At 40.1% G+C, this 18867-nt stretch overlaps 2 protein-coding genes across 2 annotated transcripts in view; one reads left to right on the plus strand and one right to left on the minus strand.

Annotated features, from left to right (window-relative positions):
• The window catches only part of LOC112576510 (Golgi apparatus protein 1-like), a 32789-nt gene extending 27122 nt beyond the window's left edge, over window positions 1-5667 (plus strand). Inside the window, exon 24 of the mRNA XM_025259011.1 lies at window positions 148-5667. Coding sequence (XP_025114796.1) covers window positions 148-315 — 168 coding nt within the window. The 3' untranslated portion in view covers window positions 316-5667. The remainder of the gene's footprint in view (window positions 1-147) is intronic.
• LOC112553123 overlaps window positions 5594-18867 on the minus strand; it is a 47257-nt gene continuing 33983 nt past the window's right edge. Inside the window, 20 exon segments of the mRNA XM_025220147.1 lie at window positions 5594-7431; window positions 7951-8134; window positions 8330-8711; window positions 8947-9114; window positions 9456-9567; window positions 9751-10018; window positions 10206-10293; window positions 10911-11008; window positions 11307-11466; window positions 12280-12421; window positions 12910-13032; window positions 13317-13384; window positions 13926-14021; window positions 14503-14553; window positions 15859-15968; window positions 15971-16065; window positions 16241-16262; window positions 16679-16727; window positions 16729-16873; window positions 17725-17892. Coding sequence (XP_025075932.1) covers window positions 6930-7431; window positions 7951-8134; window positions 8330-8711; window positions 8947-9114; window positions 9456-9567; window positions 9751-10018; window positions 10206-10293; window positions 10911-11008; window positions 11307-11466; window positions 12280-12421; window positions 12910-13032; window positions 13317-13384; window positions 13926-14021; window positions 14503-14553; window positions 15859-15968; window positions 15971-16065; window positions 16241-16262; window positions 16679-16727; window positions 16729-16873; window positions 17725-17892 — 3031 coding nt within the window. The 3' untranslated portion in view covers window positions 5594-6929.

Below are 18867 nucleotides of genomic sequence, written 5' to 3' on the forward strand. Positions count from 1 at the left end.
TGTGTGTATATGTATTTATATAAAATTTAGTTTGGATGTTAAATTTCTGCTAGCTAATATACAAAACTATATGTTGAAAGTTTCTGTAATCTCTTGTAGTTTTTGTGCTTGCATGCCTACTATTTTTCTCCTGAATCTCTACTACAGGTTGCACCTCCTGAGACCTTCCATGATATCTACACATCTGTGGTGACATCGCCATCAAAAACCTACTTCATTTCCATTTTGCTTGTTGCCATTGGAATAATATTCATTGTAGGCTTATCCTGTGGACGAGTAACAAAAAGAGTGAGAGCAGAAATGAAAAATAAGTGATTGTTTCTCACAGGTTTCGGAGATTTTGTCGTGTGACTTGTGGATGGATGGATGTGAAAAGTGTGTGTATTTGGGTGTTTGCATGCATGGGTGCATGCTTGTGTTCCTGCATACATGCATTTTTTTGAGGGTGATGATTTCTTTTTTAATGTATCTACATGAATGTGTGGAGGTGCACTGATGAGACACCATACGTGTGAAGATTAAATGTCTTGAGGTTTTTCCCTTCTTTTTAAATTTCATGTGTGACTTTGGAGAATAGATTTAAAGTAATGCATTGGATATATTCTTCAGTATATAAATGCTCTATGGGGGTACTTGGAATAAAGGTTTATTTTCCATCCTCCAGCCCCATTTTGCTGCAGGTTTATATGACATGTAAAGTATAAAGCTTGCTTAGAAAGCAACTACAATTCAGTTATATTCACTCATTGTTTTTCATTGCTTTTCTTTAATCCTTATGTTTATATTGGTGGTCTCATTATGTTGATCATGAATGAATGCGAAACAGTTATGACTTGATTTTGAACAAAGTTTAGAATTCTTCGTTTTCTCTCTTCCATTATTTTTTGTTAGTTTGTTATCTAAGTTACCTGGGTACTAATTTCTGATTAGGAGTGGCCAGCGATAAAGAGATTTATAATCAGTGAACAGTTGCCATTTATGAGACAAAGTACTAATTCTCACTTGTCTACCAGTAGAATTCTTTTGCCCCTCATGGTGCATACATGAAAAAAAATCAAATTTTTGATGAACAAAATACCTTTAAACATTGTCAAATTTTTCTTCTATATTTAAAATTTTTGAAATTATGGTAAATTTTACAGTTCATTTGGATATTTTAATACAATGGCCTAATGATGCATCAGTTTGATGCAGTTGTCTTAAAGAACAACAGGGTGTAAATAAATTTAATATCTTTCTTCAGATGATGAGACTGCTTTTACCATCCCTTTTATTATTGGGATTTTTTTCTGTCACCTCATAAAGTGGTTTATTTGATGCATTGGTATTTTGATGTATCAGGAAAAAACAGGAAAAAAAAAACCTTTAACATAAAGGTAAGTGTTTACGAGCTTTACTTACAAACTTGGGGCTTTGCCTGTTTTGAACTTAAAGAAAAGCAGGGTTATATTGTGCAGTTTTTATAAAAATTTTTTCATTTGTCTTTTATTTCAAACCGTTGAATTTTGTTTTTGTTTTTTTCTTGCCTTTAATATTTACAATACAGATGTCCCAAAGGCTTTAGCATTGTTTAGAAGTTGTCCTCAGGACATCTTCCACTCCCTCACACCACTCTTGTGAAACTGTTTATCTGGCTGACATCCATGTCCACTTTCACCCAGAAGTATTATAAACCAGATGCTGGTGTACTTATGACTATATTCAAAACTGTATTATATGGAAATGGTTTATCAACTGGAACCATTTCGAAAGTTGTTACTTTATATGTTGCATGGAAGCAAGAGTTTTCAAAGAATTGTTAAAATAGTTTGTGCTGTGCTATAAGAAGTGTTTTTGTAGTCATTTTAGTAGGACAACCTAATCACAACAATGCACATCTAGTTGTGTTGCAGTCACTGAATTTGTATCAGCTAAGACAGCAGCCATTCACATCGTCAAATTTCAAAAAGACCTGGGACCACTAGACTCCGTTTTCCTTAAAACTGTATTTTAAAGGGGAGACTGCTGTAGGTTGTGCTCTCTACTAGACTTTGAAGTATAAGACAACTACGCTTGCCACTAAATATAATTTTGAGATAAGCTATGGAGCTCAGACACAGTGTGGAGGGGAATCATGTCAGAACAGTACATACATTGACTTCTTTTCTGTGTTATGATGGTTGTATGAAAAGTGGTGATTACCATGGATCAACATAAAGTTTTTGTTACATGCTGTTTTACTAAGCCGTAACTTGTAAATTTCAAAGTATGTGACACATATTTTTGTTTTGCATATGAAAGAAAAACCCTTTGAAGTGATATTTTTAATAAAAAGTGAAAAATGCTCTGTAGTTTGTTTTTGTTTTCTAATCGACCCTTGAGCTCTCTTTTTCAGGCTGCTTGTATAGTTTGTTTATTTACTTCACCAATTTTTTTTAGCCTTCTCCACCAAGCATAGTTTTCTGATGATGTTTATAATCTGTTCTTATAACAGGCTGCTGTAAAATTCATTTTGTCATCAGATGCTAATGCACAAGTATGTGTGTGTTTGTGCATGTATGTGTACATGTGGTTATGCTTATGCATGTGTGCATATACTCTTGTTTATATTTGATTAGGTGCATATGTGCATACATATTCAAACTAACCAGATATCACTTTTTTCTTAAGGAGTACTCTTTTTATTGAAATAACTGGTGTCTTAAAGTGGGGATTCTAAATATAACTTGCCTTTATTGAGTTTAACAAGAGATTGTTAAAAATAAAATCTCTCTGAACATGTTCGAGAAAAGACACTGTTCTTTGATCATTGTGGTAAATTGCAAAGATGGTTGAGAATAATACTGTTTCTTAACTTTGGTAAATACACCATACTTGACTGTACGGTGTCCAGATAAAGCCACTTCTTAGATTGTTGTCATCCATGCATGATATTAAAACCCATATCCCATCTCCTTACATAAAGATGTATGGGAGTCTTATACACAAGTGTCATATTAAGAGTGAAAATTATTGCTTTGTCATAGGTTTAAGCACTTTTTCCACCACAATGACACTGAGAATCTTGTGTTGTATGGAGATGTGGCATAGTGAAGCTTCCAGTCTGCTGGCTTGAAACTTTTTTCTTCCAGTGTTATTGAGTCTTGAAGTTTAGTGCATTTGAATTTTGTAATGATTTTAACTTATTTTGTTCTGCTGTTGCATTGGCTTTGAAAATTGCTCACATTTAATGCTTATCTGAAAATTAGTGACCTTTGTGTGGATTGTGCAGAATATTCTTCAATAATTTGAATATAATAGAATCAACATAGTAGGTTGTCATTACATTGTATAGTCCTGGTTTTTTAGGCAAGTATTTTGCTTTGCTGACAATGTCATAATATTTGATGAGACCATCTTATCAACCTGGGTTCTTTAAATTGTTCTCGTTTTATACATTTAGGTAAAATATGGAAGAATTACTAACAAATTGTTGAATGAAAAACTGGGCTCTGTATGTCCTTTCTGCCCAAGAGTTGGTCTTACTCATTACAGGTGGAAAAGTTGCCGAACAATTTTTTTTCTTTTTAAATTATGATATTGTGGACTTTTTTTTGGTACTTATTATCTTTTCTACCCAGGATTTCTATGGGAGAAGAGGAATAAGGAACACTGAAAAATATCAACAAGAGACAAGCTTGACTAACTGGTTGGTTCAAATGCAAATTTACTTGCATTTAGAAGGATTAGAACTGAAAGTACCCAGTTAACTGGTAATAAGGTACAAGAACAAATAGATAAAATACTTCACATGAAATGACAGTCAAGCGATGTACACCCATTCAAGGAAATGTTTCTGATGGAAAGGCAGATCACATAGTCCAAGTTTGTTCTCAGATAGCCAGAGCAATAATGATCTCAGCTTCTGCCCATTCCTCTGTACTGCCACAGGCTACTCTTCTTTATCTTAGGCTTGCCTGTTGTGGCATAATATTATAACTAATGTTTGTATCAGAATTATGAGGTTGGAGTAAATGCGAAAAAGATGAATAATTTCCTACGAAAAAGATAAATAATATTAACACAATGTGGTCATCTCAAGAAAGAACAGTAGGAAACTTCAATTTCTTGAAGGGTTATTTAAACTGGGTTTTGAAGACACTGGCTTTGTGCTGAAGTAAGCTCAGTGGCAGGATATTCTCTCCTTCCCTAAACCACTTTAGAAAAGGTAAGGAAGGTTTGCTTAAAAGTGTGGCTAGATGTAGGATTCAATTGAAACTGAAGCAACAATAACGCATATCATTTAAAAACAAAAAGTAGCCAAAAGATGTTAGTTAAAAATATAATATGACTTAAAATTGTCAGACACTAAGAATAGTATTGGTGCAATCCTTGGATCTGTACAATCATTTTATGCATCTGGTCCTAAAATAACACCATGAATCTAACTTTTTTCAATCATACTTTGTATACCATGCACTTTGTTTATAATTACAGCACCTACTTTATAATGTATTACCTATTTGAAACTAGATTTAAGCTAACAATTTTAAAAGTTTAAAATGAATGTTACACCAGACCCATGCACGTGCATGAACTGACATTTGCTAATGTTCCATGGAAGCAACAAGATATGTAAGAAGTTTGCATCTTTATTGTAATATGGAACACGTCATGGGCATGTATGTAGGCTGAAGGCTGCATAAGAAAAGACATTTTGTTTTAAGCAGATCTTAAAAATTGTAGACAGACATTGCATGCCAGTGATTCTTGCTTAAATTTTGATCGCACTTTTTTTTGATTTGGTGACAAGTTTTCTTTTTCAAACTGAACACTTTATGCTTTGTGTTACTAAATGTTATTTTTACGAATGAGATCACATCCTAATGTGGAAGACTGCATTAATGACCATCTTCAGGAACAACACGGCTTCCATGTAATGTTTCATTGTAATTAGGCACAGTCGCCCAGTATGTGCCAAACTAAGGTCAAAGGGTTCATTTTTATCTGTGGTGGTGTGTTCCATAGGTTTATTTCGTCAATTTTGTTTTAAACATCATCTTGGCACATATTGATGTATTGACCATGACGTGTTTAATCTGAAATCTGCTTTAAATTTGGTAGCAAGATGGGGGATGAGCATAACATAGAGCAATCAAAATAAATTGAAGAAAATTCAAGTTACTAAATGAAGATGTGACAGAATTTTTTTGGCTGGCGTTAACAAGACGCCTTCTCCAAAAGTGCTTTTAAATAACATCTGGTTACTTCCTTTAACACAAAAAATTTCTGCAGCTTGTACAGGTGGCAAAACTGGAAACTGAACAAAGAAGTAACATCCTCATTTTCACCATTTAATCAAAGCAACCCGACGGCATTACTTTTGGAAAGAAAACTTTTTGTTTTATATGTTGTTTGTAGCCAAATAAGTTAGTTTCTGGGAGTAGGGACATTTGGTTTTTCATTTTAATGGTGAAAGTAATTTACTTTGCTCAACTTGTAAGTGGATGTGGTTCATTGCCAGACAGATGGTGACAGGCCCAGTGGTGGTTTCACAAGAACTAAGGAACTAGCATTGTCATGCTGGCAACATTTGCATTGAACAATGGAGAAATGAACATGAGATCATATTTTGTAAATGGTCTCTTTATGCCTATCTACATTTTTTAAAACTGTATTAACAGTTTTAATTCATCAACTATTTTTTTTTTTAAATTTCAAACCAATTTACATGGATGGGAATCAATACATAGAGATGGTTATTTGTAGGGATTGAAAGATTTGTATCTTACATGTTTGGCAACATGCCTATTGTGCAAAATCTAGTTGCTTCGGTCAACTTATGAACGGTTAACCTGATAGCTGTTCCATGTAGTAATGTGGAGGCACAGTCAGATGAAATGTGAATGTGAACAATTCCAACCTGTACATAAGAGCCAAAGGATCTCTGAGGTTACCTTAGTTACTGTGAATGTGTGCACTTCTGAGCAAAAGAGATGACAGGTCTGTCGATCAGTGATTCTTTTAACTTTGAAATCTTATTAAAAGATAAAAATTTAAAAAATTCTTGTTTTCATAAGCCTTGCAAATGAGATGAAGATCGATCAGTGTTATCAATATTATTCCTGGTGTTGCTCCATCAAATGATCTGACTTTAAATTTCTTAGAACACGATTCATGCTTACAAAACATGCATCTGCACACTCAGTTTAGCATTTCAAGGGACACAGACTGAAACCTTTGTTACCTGAAGGTATTTTCCGCATTGGCTGGGTTTTTGTTGTTATTGATGATCTGCATACATATTTCCTCTGTACAGGCCTGCCATCAACTCCCATCTCACCTTAGCTTTTCATCTTATTTCCTTTACGTGCATCCACGACACGCGCTGTCGCACGCCAAGCCAAGCCCATGATCTCTTCTTTCTCCTGTTTTTTCTTGGACATTCCCGTCTCCTGTTCCTCCTTGTTCACAGGCATGCACATGCACCTGCAGGTTGAATCTACACGCGCACAAACCGACAGGCAACTGTTGCTTTATTCTTCAAATTGACAAAGACATGGAAGGGATGACTGGGCTGAATGCTTGCGGAACACTTCATTGTAGTCATTGCTCTTGTGAGGTCCATTCTTTCCCCTGCTTTCTAGCGACAACTTGCGAATGTGTTTATTTTCCCAGGTTAAAGCTCAAGGTGCCAGTTGGTTCAAAAGACCATTCCGTGAATATTCCTTAAATGTACAACTAGGCGACTCTGTAATGTGGATAACAACCAGGGTACTCTTTGCTTTTTTTTTTTTTAATGACATCAAGACTATTGCAAGATGTACAGCAGTATTATTCAAGTCCATACAGTTTACTACTCCGTTGGTTTCTATATTTTTTTGTAATGAGAAGTCTGCTGTAAAACAAAATCACATAAGGAGAATGTTGTAGAAAGATTTGAAGGAACAGGATGCCGGAAGGAGCTCTGCTCACACGATCGTCTCCCTCATGCACCCGTACTCGTAGGGCAGCAGCGAACGCGACGTGGTGGACGGGGTGGGGCTGACGCGGGGACCGACAGTCTCGGGTGTCATTGGCGTTGTCGTCGACTGCTCCACCATCATCACAGTGGGCGTCTTGGTCTTCTCGCGATGTACCTCCACAGCGCACGTCACCTGGTTCTCGGGAGGGATGGAGCGGGGGGCACATTCCTCGGACGCCGCTCGACTGGGAAGCCCGTTGACCTGGGGGACGCCGCCCACGGAGGGTAAGGGCGTCTCCACTGGCGTCATGGAAGGCTGCGGCGTGGTGGTCATCGCACCCCCTAAGCCTACGATGTTGTGGTTGTCGCTGCTGCGAGTCACGCGCACCAGGTTCGTGTCTTTATCTGCGTCGGTAACCGATCCTGGAAATGATGGCAGTGACACGATGCTGACCTTGCGGACACGCTCGGGGGCAGTCAGTCCTCGTGCCTGCATCATAAGCAAATTACTGGGTCACACTGGGTCATGAAGGAAGGACACGCAAGGAATGTAGGAATACGAGGTACACCTCATGTCTAAATATACAGATATATAAGCGGCCGGCACTTGTACGAACACTGGAGCACAATATGAAGTAAACAAATAATTACAAACCGTAAATATACCAAAAACAATTTAATTTCATTAAGAAGAGGCTTCAATGTTTTAACAAAAAAGGTCACAGAAAAAAATCAGCTTTCTTAGAAATTCAAGCCATTATGACCCATCATGCTCGCAAAAAGTGACATTACAGAAATAAAAAAGAGAGAAGATTTTATTTTAATAAAACTCAAACGAAAGCTAAAAAAAATAAAAAAATAAAAAAATCATGACCATTACTTTTATGAAGCTATGCGAATGTTGGGGAGCAAAAGAGCGATGAAAGAACACGGACACACAAATGCGAATGGACACGAGGACGGGTAGGACGCAGAGAGTCAAGTGCGGTAATAAGATGGAGGCAGTAGCCACTGGCACATGCACTTACCTCCCTTTGTTGTCAGCTTCTTCATCCGCCTTGTGGGTTGAGGACGCGAGCTGCGTGGTGGCCGGACTGCTGTGTCGTTTCTGCAGAGCTGGATGCTCGAGAGTTGCTGCTGGAGCCGCGGTGTCAAGGTGGTCTTTGCTGTCCTCCGGCGTGATAAACTTCTCTGTGCTTTGAGTGGGGAATCCTGGCAACGACCGAGTACGAGACTATTACACAAAGAATCCCCAGAATCCCCAAGTATTTTTCTGGGAGCTACAGAACCAAAAGGGAATCAGAGAATGGAGAAGAACGAACCAAACTGGAAACTAAACACACTACACCCTAGGATATTTATTATTTAACCCCGACAGAGTACATCACTACACCACACTAGACCCACCTGAATCTTGACTGTCATCGTTGATGCTGATCTTCTCCGCTTCATCGCCTGTCTTCTCCTTCATTTTTCTCCTTTTCTTCTTCACATCTTTTCCCCTCTTCTGTTTCCACATGTCGGGTTCCACGAACTCAGCATGTCCCTCTGGGCAGAAATTCGTCTCCTGGGAAACAGGGTCATATTCATCAGAACAGTGATTTCTTTCACCAGTCTCTACATCGGAGATGTCTGAATCTTCCGCACCCAGATTTTCGTCATCTACATCCAAGTCTGGAGTGGCCTGTTCAATTCTCTCAACGATGAGTACTTCGTCACATTCATTGTCGTTGACGTCGATATCTCGGTAGTCATCGCCGTAAAAGTCTGTTTTAATGTGAGGCTGCAGCTGGAAAGAAAACAGTAGAATGTGATTAAACACAATCTTTTGGATGTGTTCAACACAATACTCATTATTCGTTGCATGTTTTCTTTCTCTCCCATTTTTGTCTCTAAGCTCCAACTATTCTTGTCTCGTCTAGGACCTTTAAATCCTGTTGGACTTTTTAAAAATTGGTAATTAGCGTTTGATGTGTTTTGATACGATACGTGAACATATCCACATTATCTTCAAAACTCAGCACCTGTTCGTCACTTATGTCGAAGGCCATATTGTTTCTCTGCGCATGGTCGATGTTCCGTGTTTTGTGTTGAGGACCAGGTACCTGCAGGTGATTCCCATTGGAAGTGGTAGAAGAACGTTTGATAGAAGAGCCCAACCGCTGGGCCACCGTAGACTCCGGGTTTAGCACCTGTTGGAAATTAATTTTTTTATTATCAGCAGCTGCATAACAAATATGTATATTAACTCAGTCATGACACACAACTTTCTTTTGTATATATAGATATGTATACAAAAAGCAGCAGTGACTCTGGGGGAAAAGGCGAATAAACTAGAGACTAGACCAATGAAACGAAAGTTAAGAAATGTTTTATGTATAAGTTTGTAATCACCTTCCTATCAATCATTCAAATATTCCTGCATAATTTTTCCGTAGTCGTTTATGCATTAGACTTTTTCTGCACTAGACGTTACTCTCAGAAACATTTAATCATTTAGACCACCACCTGCGTAGACAGCCCTGGTTGTTACCTGTAGAACAGTCTTGACCAACTTGGGTGTTTCTGAGGGTGGTTTTATGATTTCTTCGGCCACTGTCTTCTGACACTTCTTTTCCAGCTTGGCGTTTTCCCTCAGTAGCCTCCTGCAGACACAGCAGGCAGATGGTTACAAGGCTAGAAGCACCACCAAGGGCAAAAACGAGTGCATCATTTTGCTCAATACTCAACATTCGAAACATTGTTTTCCCACCCGGGTGCTCCATTCTTCGCGGGAAAAACGATTCCATCAAAGCATGCAAGTTCCCCAGGAACTGAGCAGCACTCACTTGGCCCGCTTCTTGAGGAGCTTCTGAGCCTCTGGGTACTCGGTCATGGCTTCCTCGAAGTCACTCTTGGACAAAGTGAAGACGTTGGTGTAGCCCTTGCAACGAACGTCCGCAGTGCGTCGGTTGCCTCCCCCTGCCATCGCTAGCAGACTTATCTCCCCGAACACGCTGCCCTCGGTGAGGGTCGCCAGGACACGCTCGTTATTCTCTCCTCCCAGCACCTCCACCTGGCCTTGACTGACGATGTACATCTCTTTCCGACTTCTCCCTGAAAATCATTATCATATCAATCAATCAATCAGTCACAATCAATCAATCAATCAATCAATGTCTGTAAGTTTTGTTTCTATTTTAAGCATTTAGCCAATCCGAAAGCTAAAAAACTGGTAATGACAGATGAATAGTCAAGTCAGTAATGAAGTACAAGAGATATGTATAACGTGGAGGAAAGAGACCTACCTTACGACAAATGTAGTCGCCAGGCAGAAAAACATTGGGCTTGAGCTTCAAGACCAAGTCATACAGCAAGTTGCGCTCACAGTCCTGGACACAATGACAGCCGTCAGTAATATACAATACAATACAACACCGTGGTGAAAGGGGAAAAAAAAGTATTTACGAATTTTACTCATATCGGAAAAAATGTTGTCCTCGGTTAAATGCATCCATCTTCCGAAATTTCCACAGGTAAAAAATAGAAAAGAGAATGAATAGCAAGGTGATGTGAAGGAAGACATTGAACGAAATTGGAATCAGTTGCGAGCAGTGGTCACCTTGAAGCAGTCACTCACTTTAGCAAAGTCGCTAACAGCCGGCAGGTAAACACGATAAACAGTAGTGGAACGAAAGTTATGACTGTAAATAAGGTTGGGTTGTCAAGCACAGATGACGAAGTTTTGGTAAAGGTGTACGTTTGAAAGTTGATTCAACTGACACTCTATCTTAGATACACAGACACAGGCAAGAGAATCATTTTAAGTTGTTAATGCATTATCATATAATGCCCCGAGGTTGAATTCCTTACAACTCTATATTTTCTTTAGGTTTCTAGTAACAGACACAAAATGTCAAAACTACAAAAAAAAAAAACAAAAAAAAATACGGATTGGGTAAAAAAAACCCAACAACAAACAAACAAAAAAAATCCTGTTAGCACGTACCTGAAAGAGTTGCACTTTACTGAGAGTATTGAAGTGAACATTGATAGCGAGGTCAGCCTGGAGCTTCCGGGGCAAGGCTGCCACTAGTGAGCGTTCGTCTACAAAATAAAAACGTGATAATATTTCACTGATCCTCGCTAATTCAAATAATAATATAAACGTAACTAAAATAAATAATAAATAAATTCATAATAAATTATAGAAAAAATCTTTGGGAAAGTTTTATAACCAATCGCTTGACCGGGGAATCTGGATTACCATTAGTTAAAATTACACCCCGATGATGTCTTAGTGAAGAAAAGTACAGGAGCACTAAGAAAATGGCACGCGCACTGAGAAAGGTACCCGGATTAAAGAAAAGTACGTGTGCACTAATACAAGTACCCGCTTACTAACCAATCGTCTTGGACTGCTCCCAGTTGTACAGGAACCACTTGCGCACCCGGTCCTGGATTCCGTGCGAGATGTTGATGGACTGCATGTACCACATCGCGGCGTCCATCTTCTTGCGGTAATTGTCCTTCACCTGCCCGGCAGCCTCCACGATGTCCCGAATCTGTGTCAGAGTCAAAGGTTGAGGTCTCCACTATACCTCTTGCAAAACTTCATTTACTATCTCTGTGGACTTTGTGGCATTCATGCATTTTTAACAGTGTTGGAGGTTTGTGGTGGGAGTAAGCAACTCACCCTCCCACACACTCAGTCACATGCAGGTCGTCTCGGGTTGCTTAGTGATTGGTTTGGCGGGAAAGTGCTTCCACCTACAGGTAATTTCGTGCTATGAGGAGGGAAAGAGGTGGGGGGGGGGACCTAGAGAAAAATTCCAACAGCGGGACCTGAAAATAGGTGTCACATGCAGAGAAAGTGCCCCGATACGAGATCTGAACCCAGGGCCTCTCACTGCAGTGGTACAAAGCGAGTTTTAACTACTAACCCTCGTGAAATCTCAGGTGGTTGGCTGGTTGCTTTGACGAGAAAGTGCTTCCACCTAGAGTAGATTTTGCACTATGATGGGACAAGGAGGGGGAAGGAAAGTGGAGTACCCGCAGAAAACCACCTACTGGACACCCTTGTCGTATATCCTGTAGGCATATGCCGATGGCTCGCCCTCTACAAATGAATATGACACTGAGTGATCGATGTCATGATGATTATATAAATTACCAGACGTTTATTGCCACGTCGGCAGACACAGAACCCTTTGTTTCAAATTAATCTAATGATACGAGCTTCTTTATATATTTAGCCATACATGGGCTTAAAAAAATCACCCATCATTTCATACGGAACTTTCCTTGAACAAACACTAAGACAACTAATAGAACGATTACCGAACGAACTGGCCTAAACCTAAAGTGTAAAATCTGACCTGGCCGATGAGGAGAGCGAAGACAAAGACGCCAGACAGCCAGTAGAAGGTCATAAACATGTACTCGAGGTTGTTGGTGGGCTTGGGGTTGTTGCCAATGGAAGTTGCCGTTTTCGTGGCCAGGTAGAAGCAGCGGATGTAACTGCAACAAGCGACCAAAAGATTCCTCTCTGCAGCTTTCCCCCAAAAGTAAAAAAAAGAATACAAATTATGTCAGCAGTTATGTGCTGTCCCTTCGTGTTCCCGCAAAAAAAAACAACAACAAAAAAAACAAAACAAAAAAAACAACAACAAAAAACAAAAAACAACAACGACAACAAAAAAAAAACAAACCACAAAACCCCAAACAAACAAGAAACAAACAAAAATACAGACGTAAATATATTTTCAATCTCATGACGCACACTCTCTCTGTATACTTGAAACAGGACACTTAAATATCTTTAGGAGAAACGTTGAAAAAAGATGATGGAAGGGGTTGGGCTCCACTCTTGTCCCAGTGAACCACTCATATAGTTCTCTGTCCCTGCGGCCTAAGCGCTTTTACCTTTGTTTCTTACTCTAAACTGACTTCTGAAGTATGGGCAGTGTGTCCTACAGTGTGTCCACACTTCAGTACAAGTGACTTACGCATTGCCCTTGCCACTGTACACCCAGCGGTTGATGCCGATGCCCTCGTAGACAGACACAGCGTAGTAGCCGCACGTCTCGATGTGGATCAAGTACAACATGTACGTCATCGTCTTCACGATCCTGCAACAGCAGTGCACGTGCTGTACACAACGGCCACCGACCAATTTTTTAATTACTCCAAACGAACACAACAATATCGGCAAAGACTGGGCTCTAGAATGTTCGACATGCTGCAGACAGGCCATCATTTGAAGACTCCACATCGACATCACTGAGCTGGTCACTTTTGAAAAACATTCAACTTCATGTAAGTAACAGCAGGAATACAGGTTTGTGTCTCTCACGAGAATTCAGGGGTCAAAGAGCATGCGCGGCTTGGAGTGCAAATGTGCGACACGACTGACCTGACAGCATGTGCAGATGACTTGGCAGCCTGGTCGCAGCGCTCGTAAAACTCCCAGAAGGTCTGTATCTGGATTATCACAGATCAGGCTCGGGCATCAGCGGGTAAAAAGGGAGAAAGCGAAAGATGCAATGAAGAAATAAATGGAGGGAGATATCACAGATCTGAACAGGCAAGTATAACATTGTGTGTTTGTTACATACGAGAAAACAGCGAGTATAAAGTGTGTGTGTGTGTGAGAGAGAGAGAGAGCAAGACCAAGTGTGTGCATGGGTTCATGAGTGAATGGAGTAAAAATACTTGCCATCGGGAAAAAGAGAATACCTGCGGGATATCACTAATCTTTAAAATTCACTATTTGCTATTTTCATGTCATTTTATGCTGTCATCTTAACATTTATTACTGCTAGACACGCACACACACACACATACAAATAGAAAAAAAGTGGAAGAGAGACGAAAGAAGAACATTTCATAACTATGAAGAGAGAAATACAAAGCAGAAGAGTGGAAGGAAAAGTGGGAGGAAGATAGGTCCAACAGGGACCGACATGCTGCTAACCGAAGAGACGTGTCACGTGACGAAAGAAAGCAGTGACATGGCGCTCACCTTAAAGATGCGAGGAAGACGGAGCCACACGCTCGTGCCACTGATCCCCACCAGGATGTAGAAGAGGTCAAGGGGCATCAGCGAGAAGATGTCGAACTGAAACAGACATAACACGGGTCAGTGAATTTCCAAATCGAATGAGTGATCCGTGTCCTCGTTGCTTTGCGAAACAAACTGGCAATGACCTGTGACCTTACCGTCATTTACATTCTGACGATGGTCAGCAGTGTCATGCCTCGTGTGAACCAAACATGAGAGGTCAGAAGTCGATGATTTCGCCTGATTTGTGCTCTGAGAGGCCAGTGATTTCGCCGATACATAGACATTGTTAAGTGACAGCCAACAACATTATCCTAAAACTATCGCACAAAATAATAATAATAATAACTGTCATGTTAGCGCCATATGTACACGCGCGATCTAAGAAAGAAATTGTCACGTGACTTGAAATCCTTGAGAACTGTAATATGGGGAAGTAGGCAGAACCGAAGGTGGGAGTTCAGAGCAGGGAGGAGAGAAATAAAGAAATAAAGATAAAGAAAGCTATAGAGAGAAAGAAGGTGATTTTTTGTCTTACCTTAAACATCCATTTGCTGTAGTAGTGCTTCTTTGTTTTCTGTCTGTCTGTCTGCAGCACAGAATAAACCAAATCATTCAATATAGCTTTACGGATCATTTTCAACAAACAGTTTCATTCAGAAAATGTTATGTAAGTTCTTGAGATAGCCTCTGTTGAACCACCACGTTGCCGAGGTCAGGTCTGGATCAAGCAGAAAGTAGAGACCTTTCAAACCAAATGTGTGAGAAAAATCTTCAAGATACTCTGGCCTTACACAATTACTAACTAAGAAATCCCTATAATCCGAAAAAATAGAAATGGTTAGACCATGTCTTCAGGAAGGAACCAGCACCAGCACCCAAAATAGCCCTTCATTGGACAGCTGATGGCAAAAGGAAGAATGGTCGGCCAAAAGAAACATGGCAAAGGTCAGTAAGAGACAGAACTAAAGGACCAGAAGCTGTCCTGGAACAGCATGGCTGTCTCTTGAGGATGCTCATGTACCACCTTAGGTACGAAGAGGATTAAGTATTTATTTATTCATTCGTTCTCAGTCTCAGGCTAAAACTGTAGCGATTCACTAAAGGAAGGTCGCACCTGCAAGGATTGCTGACGGTCATCAAGAATCTGATTCTTTGTAAACATAAATAAATAAACAAACATTTGGCACTAACCTTACGCAATTTACGAGCGAAAATTACTTTGTGGCGAGTAATGCATTTTGGTCTGGGAGCTCAATGTCATTAATTTCGCCAAAAAAGACAAGAAACAAGTCCTATCTCCAGCACCACTGGCCAGGACTGGATCGAGTTATGCGAGATTAGAATCGAGATTCCTTGGTATCAGTTACCCCTATGGGAGGACAATAATTTCGACCAGCATATTCTCCCTTCCCTCTATTTGTTTTCGCAAAGTATTTCCGTCTTTTGGACTTCTGCGAGATTTTATTGCCCATCTGCCAGGAGGATCCAAGTGGTTCTGGAAATAGGACTAAATGTATTTTGGAGATCGATGATCATTGCTCCCTAAACGCAAACATGTCTAAAAAGTTCCATAAATGGCTAAAGTTCATTGAACAGAATCCACACCAACATGCTGGGAATTTATTACATATGTTACAGCTTTCGTCGATGCATATGTTCGTGCGCGCGAGCACACACACAGACTCATGAACAAAAGCATATCTGCTTTTATAAATGAAAATATTGAGCTGAGTGGTCCTGGAAATCGTGACTGTTGCATACCAGAGTCGGGATGAATATCCCTAAATTATTAACTGTCCGCTGTCATGGAGAGCTTAGAATGAACCCTGCTTCTTCCCACAGTCGTCCATCAAAACCTTTCTCTACAGTCTTATAACCGCGTGTAACCTACCTCAACAATACCGTTGTCGGTAAATCTGAGTCTCCCTTTAAAGATTAGTATGTCCAGAATGTAGATGATGTCGCAGGTGTAGTCAAAGATGAGCCAGTAGACCGTGTTTTCGGTGTCTGGTAGGGGAAGACGGCGCGCAGTGGGATGACAGTCACGTTGTACATGTAGGCGACCATCACCACACACAGCCAGGAAGATACAGCTTGCCTGAAATAACAGTGAAATAGTTTCTTTTTCATTAAATAGCAGACACAATGACATGATATGACACAAAGAAGCAAATCTTCTCGTTTGAGGCTCGCTATTCAGCGAGATTCCGTGTGCACTGACACAGTCTCACAAGATGTCCCGCATGTCCACAGCTTGCCCAGGAGACCATTACCCTCGGACCGGCTGGTTAGTATCTTGTTTGACACAATAATTTTAGTGCTTGACACAGTAATTTCAGTCTTTGATCCGAATACAAATGCGCAGATGCGAAGTTAATATTCTGACAAGCACAATTACCGACCGTGTGGACAAAAATGCAAATTTGGTTTCAAATAATGAAACCAAGAACTGTTAAAATGAAATCAGAACTATTTGCCGCTGTAACACGACTCTGTTTTGTTATAGGGCTATAAAGTTCGCCACTGCAATCCTTTAGGCAGTTAAACGAAAATACAATAAAATTATTTATTGAGCGCATTTCCGCCACAAAATTAAATTAAACCAAAATATACACGAAACGAATGAAGACAAACAGTGAATATGCATCAAATGCGTTATAACCATTGTGAAGAGAAGAAAAAAACAAATAAAAAAAGAATGAAACACTTACTGTGCGGTTCAATGGTCTCGGGGAAGCGCATTTTTCTCTTGAAACATTTGGGCAACTTGAAGCGGCAATGGCCGACGCCGACGAAGGTCTCCTGGCCAGGCTCGGAGAAGGCGTCGCTGGTGCGCGAGCCCAGCGGAATGAAAGAGTTGAAGCGAATGTTGCGGGGCTGAGGCTTGTCGTCCAGGGCCGAGATGGCTGCAAGAGAAGTTTAAACACACTGCATGTCCACGTCACCATTGTACAACCCGCTCACATGCTCATTGCGCCTTACAAATGGCCTCTTCGATCGCTTGCCATGGGGGGAAGGAATGAGAATGCAACGTCTTCTTGGCCGACATGGGAGACATGTTCTTCAATATCTGCAGAATGTCAGAAGCACGAAGACTGGGAGCAAAGATGGATAACTGCTGTTCAGTGCGTGTTGGCAAAACTGTTATTAACGAAGGAGAAAAAATAAGGACTCGCTAAGACAGGACGATGAACCAAATGTCGATAGCTGGAAGAAACATGAGCAGGACAAACAAAAAATATCGCCACACAATGGACACAAGGCTCACACGCACCAACACTCATAATACCAATACAAGCAAAAAAAGCCTCACACTTGGAGACACGTCCACAATTTTGTGATTAGCAGAAACTGAAGGAAAAAATTAATCAAATAGAATATGCTAACTTACTTTTTTTGTTACTTGTAACCCCTCTATTGTAATTAAGATGCAAGAATTATTTCAAATGTCATAATGATTCCCGCGCGATTATATTACAATATTAAAAAATTAAAATATATTAAAATGCTTGCATATATCTCTCTCTCTCTCTGGTGAATAGCATCCAGCTAGAATTAGGCACAATTATTATTAATTATTATATTATTATTATTATTATTATTATTATTATGCTACATCGATCAAAATCTGACCGCTGCAACTAAAGAAACTTTACAGAGAATGGAAAATGTCAGCGAAAATAAAGGGAAGCAACAGAAAAAACTAATATAAGAGAAAGAAGGGAATGAACATCTGCCATGCCTCTGGGTTTGCTACCTGAGCGAGCGTCTCCACTGGAAGAGAGACGAAGGGGTGGGAGGCTGTGAGATTCGCTCCTTGCAGCGCTGGGTGCGACTGGAGAAGGCGCGGACAAGCTCGTGCATGCGGTCGCCCAGACTGCCACTGACATTCGACAGGCTGCTGGTCCCCAGGCTGAAACGAGGCCTAAAAGTCATCAAGAGCATCAGCATACCATGTGACCGACTTAACAAGGTCGACTTAACAACAGGACCACCTTAACAACGTGGTCGACTTAGCAAACAGGGACACGTGACCTCAGATCCATGTTCATTAATTTGAACTTTGAGTCATTGATGATGGAGGGAAGACCTAGGTTTGGATGGTTTGTCTTAAACGGTAAACACCAATGTTAAGGATTGTTTCTACTCAAAAGTTTGGGCTCAAGATTTACAATCGTGTTGAAAATTCTGCATGTTTAAGGGTCGGCCATGTTTATACTCGTTCGGAAAGGAAACAAATTAAATTCGTGACGAGGGAGGAACTATTTGGACCAAGAAGTATTATGTCTCCTTGCACTGCCCAAGAGCTGTGTTTTATAAATGATTGTAAGTAAAAAATTGTTTTATTTTCCGAAATTCTGATCGGCAACGATTGAGAACATCAGTATCTATTACTTAATCTCAACTTGTCATTTAACATTTTCCTCTAATATCAATCAATCCAACAAAATGTGACAGGCAACACTAAACAGTCTACATAAGTTGGATGCAATACAAAATCACACATAACAATTACAACACTCAGGCAGAGAAAATGAAAGACCACAGTTAAATATGAAGCAGATTAAACACAGGAAAATACACCACACCGACAAGTAAACATTGTAAACACTTAGCAAGCCAATCAGACTACTAACATCACAGAGAAAACTAAAGATGTGATCAGAATTAGTTTCCTCGAGCAAAACACACTTTCAGAGCTTGTAATGGCGATTGGTTTCAGTCCTGCACGTCGGACACAATCATGTCATTGAGCAGAAATAAATACTGAAATATGCAAATGAGTTGCTGAACGACCACTCCTGTCTCCCTGCAGCTGCAGCTAATGGCAAGGAGTCGATCGTCGGCAAGATAAGGATAAGGATAAGGATAAGGATAAGGATTTGTCACTGGTTCAGTT

The sequence above is a fragment of the Pomacea canaliculata genome, linkage group LG12 (assembly GCF_003073045.1).
Source record: "Pomacea canaliculata isolate SZHN2017 linkage group LG12, ASM307304v1, whole genome shotgun sequence".
Taxonomy (NCBI): Eukaryota; Metazoa; Mollusca; class Gastropoda; order Architaenioglossa; family Ampullariidae; genus Pomacea; species Pomacea canaliculata.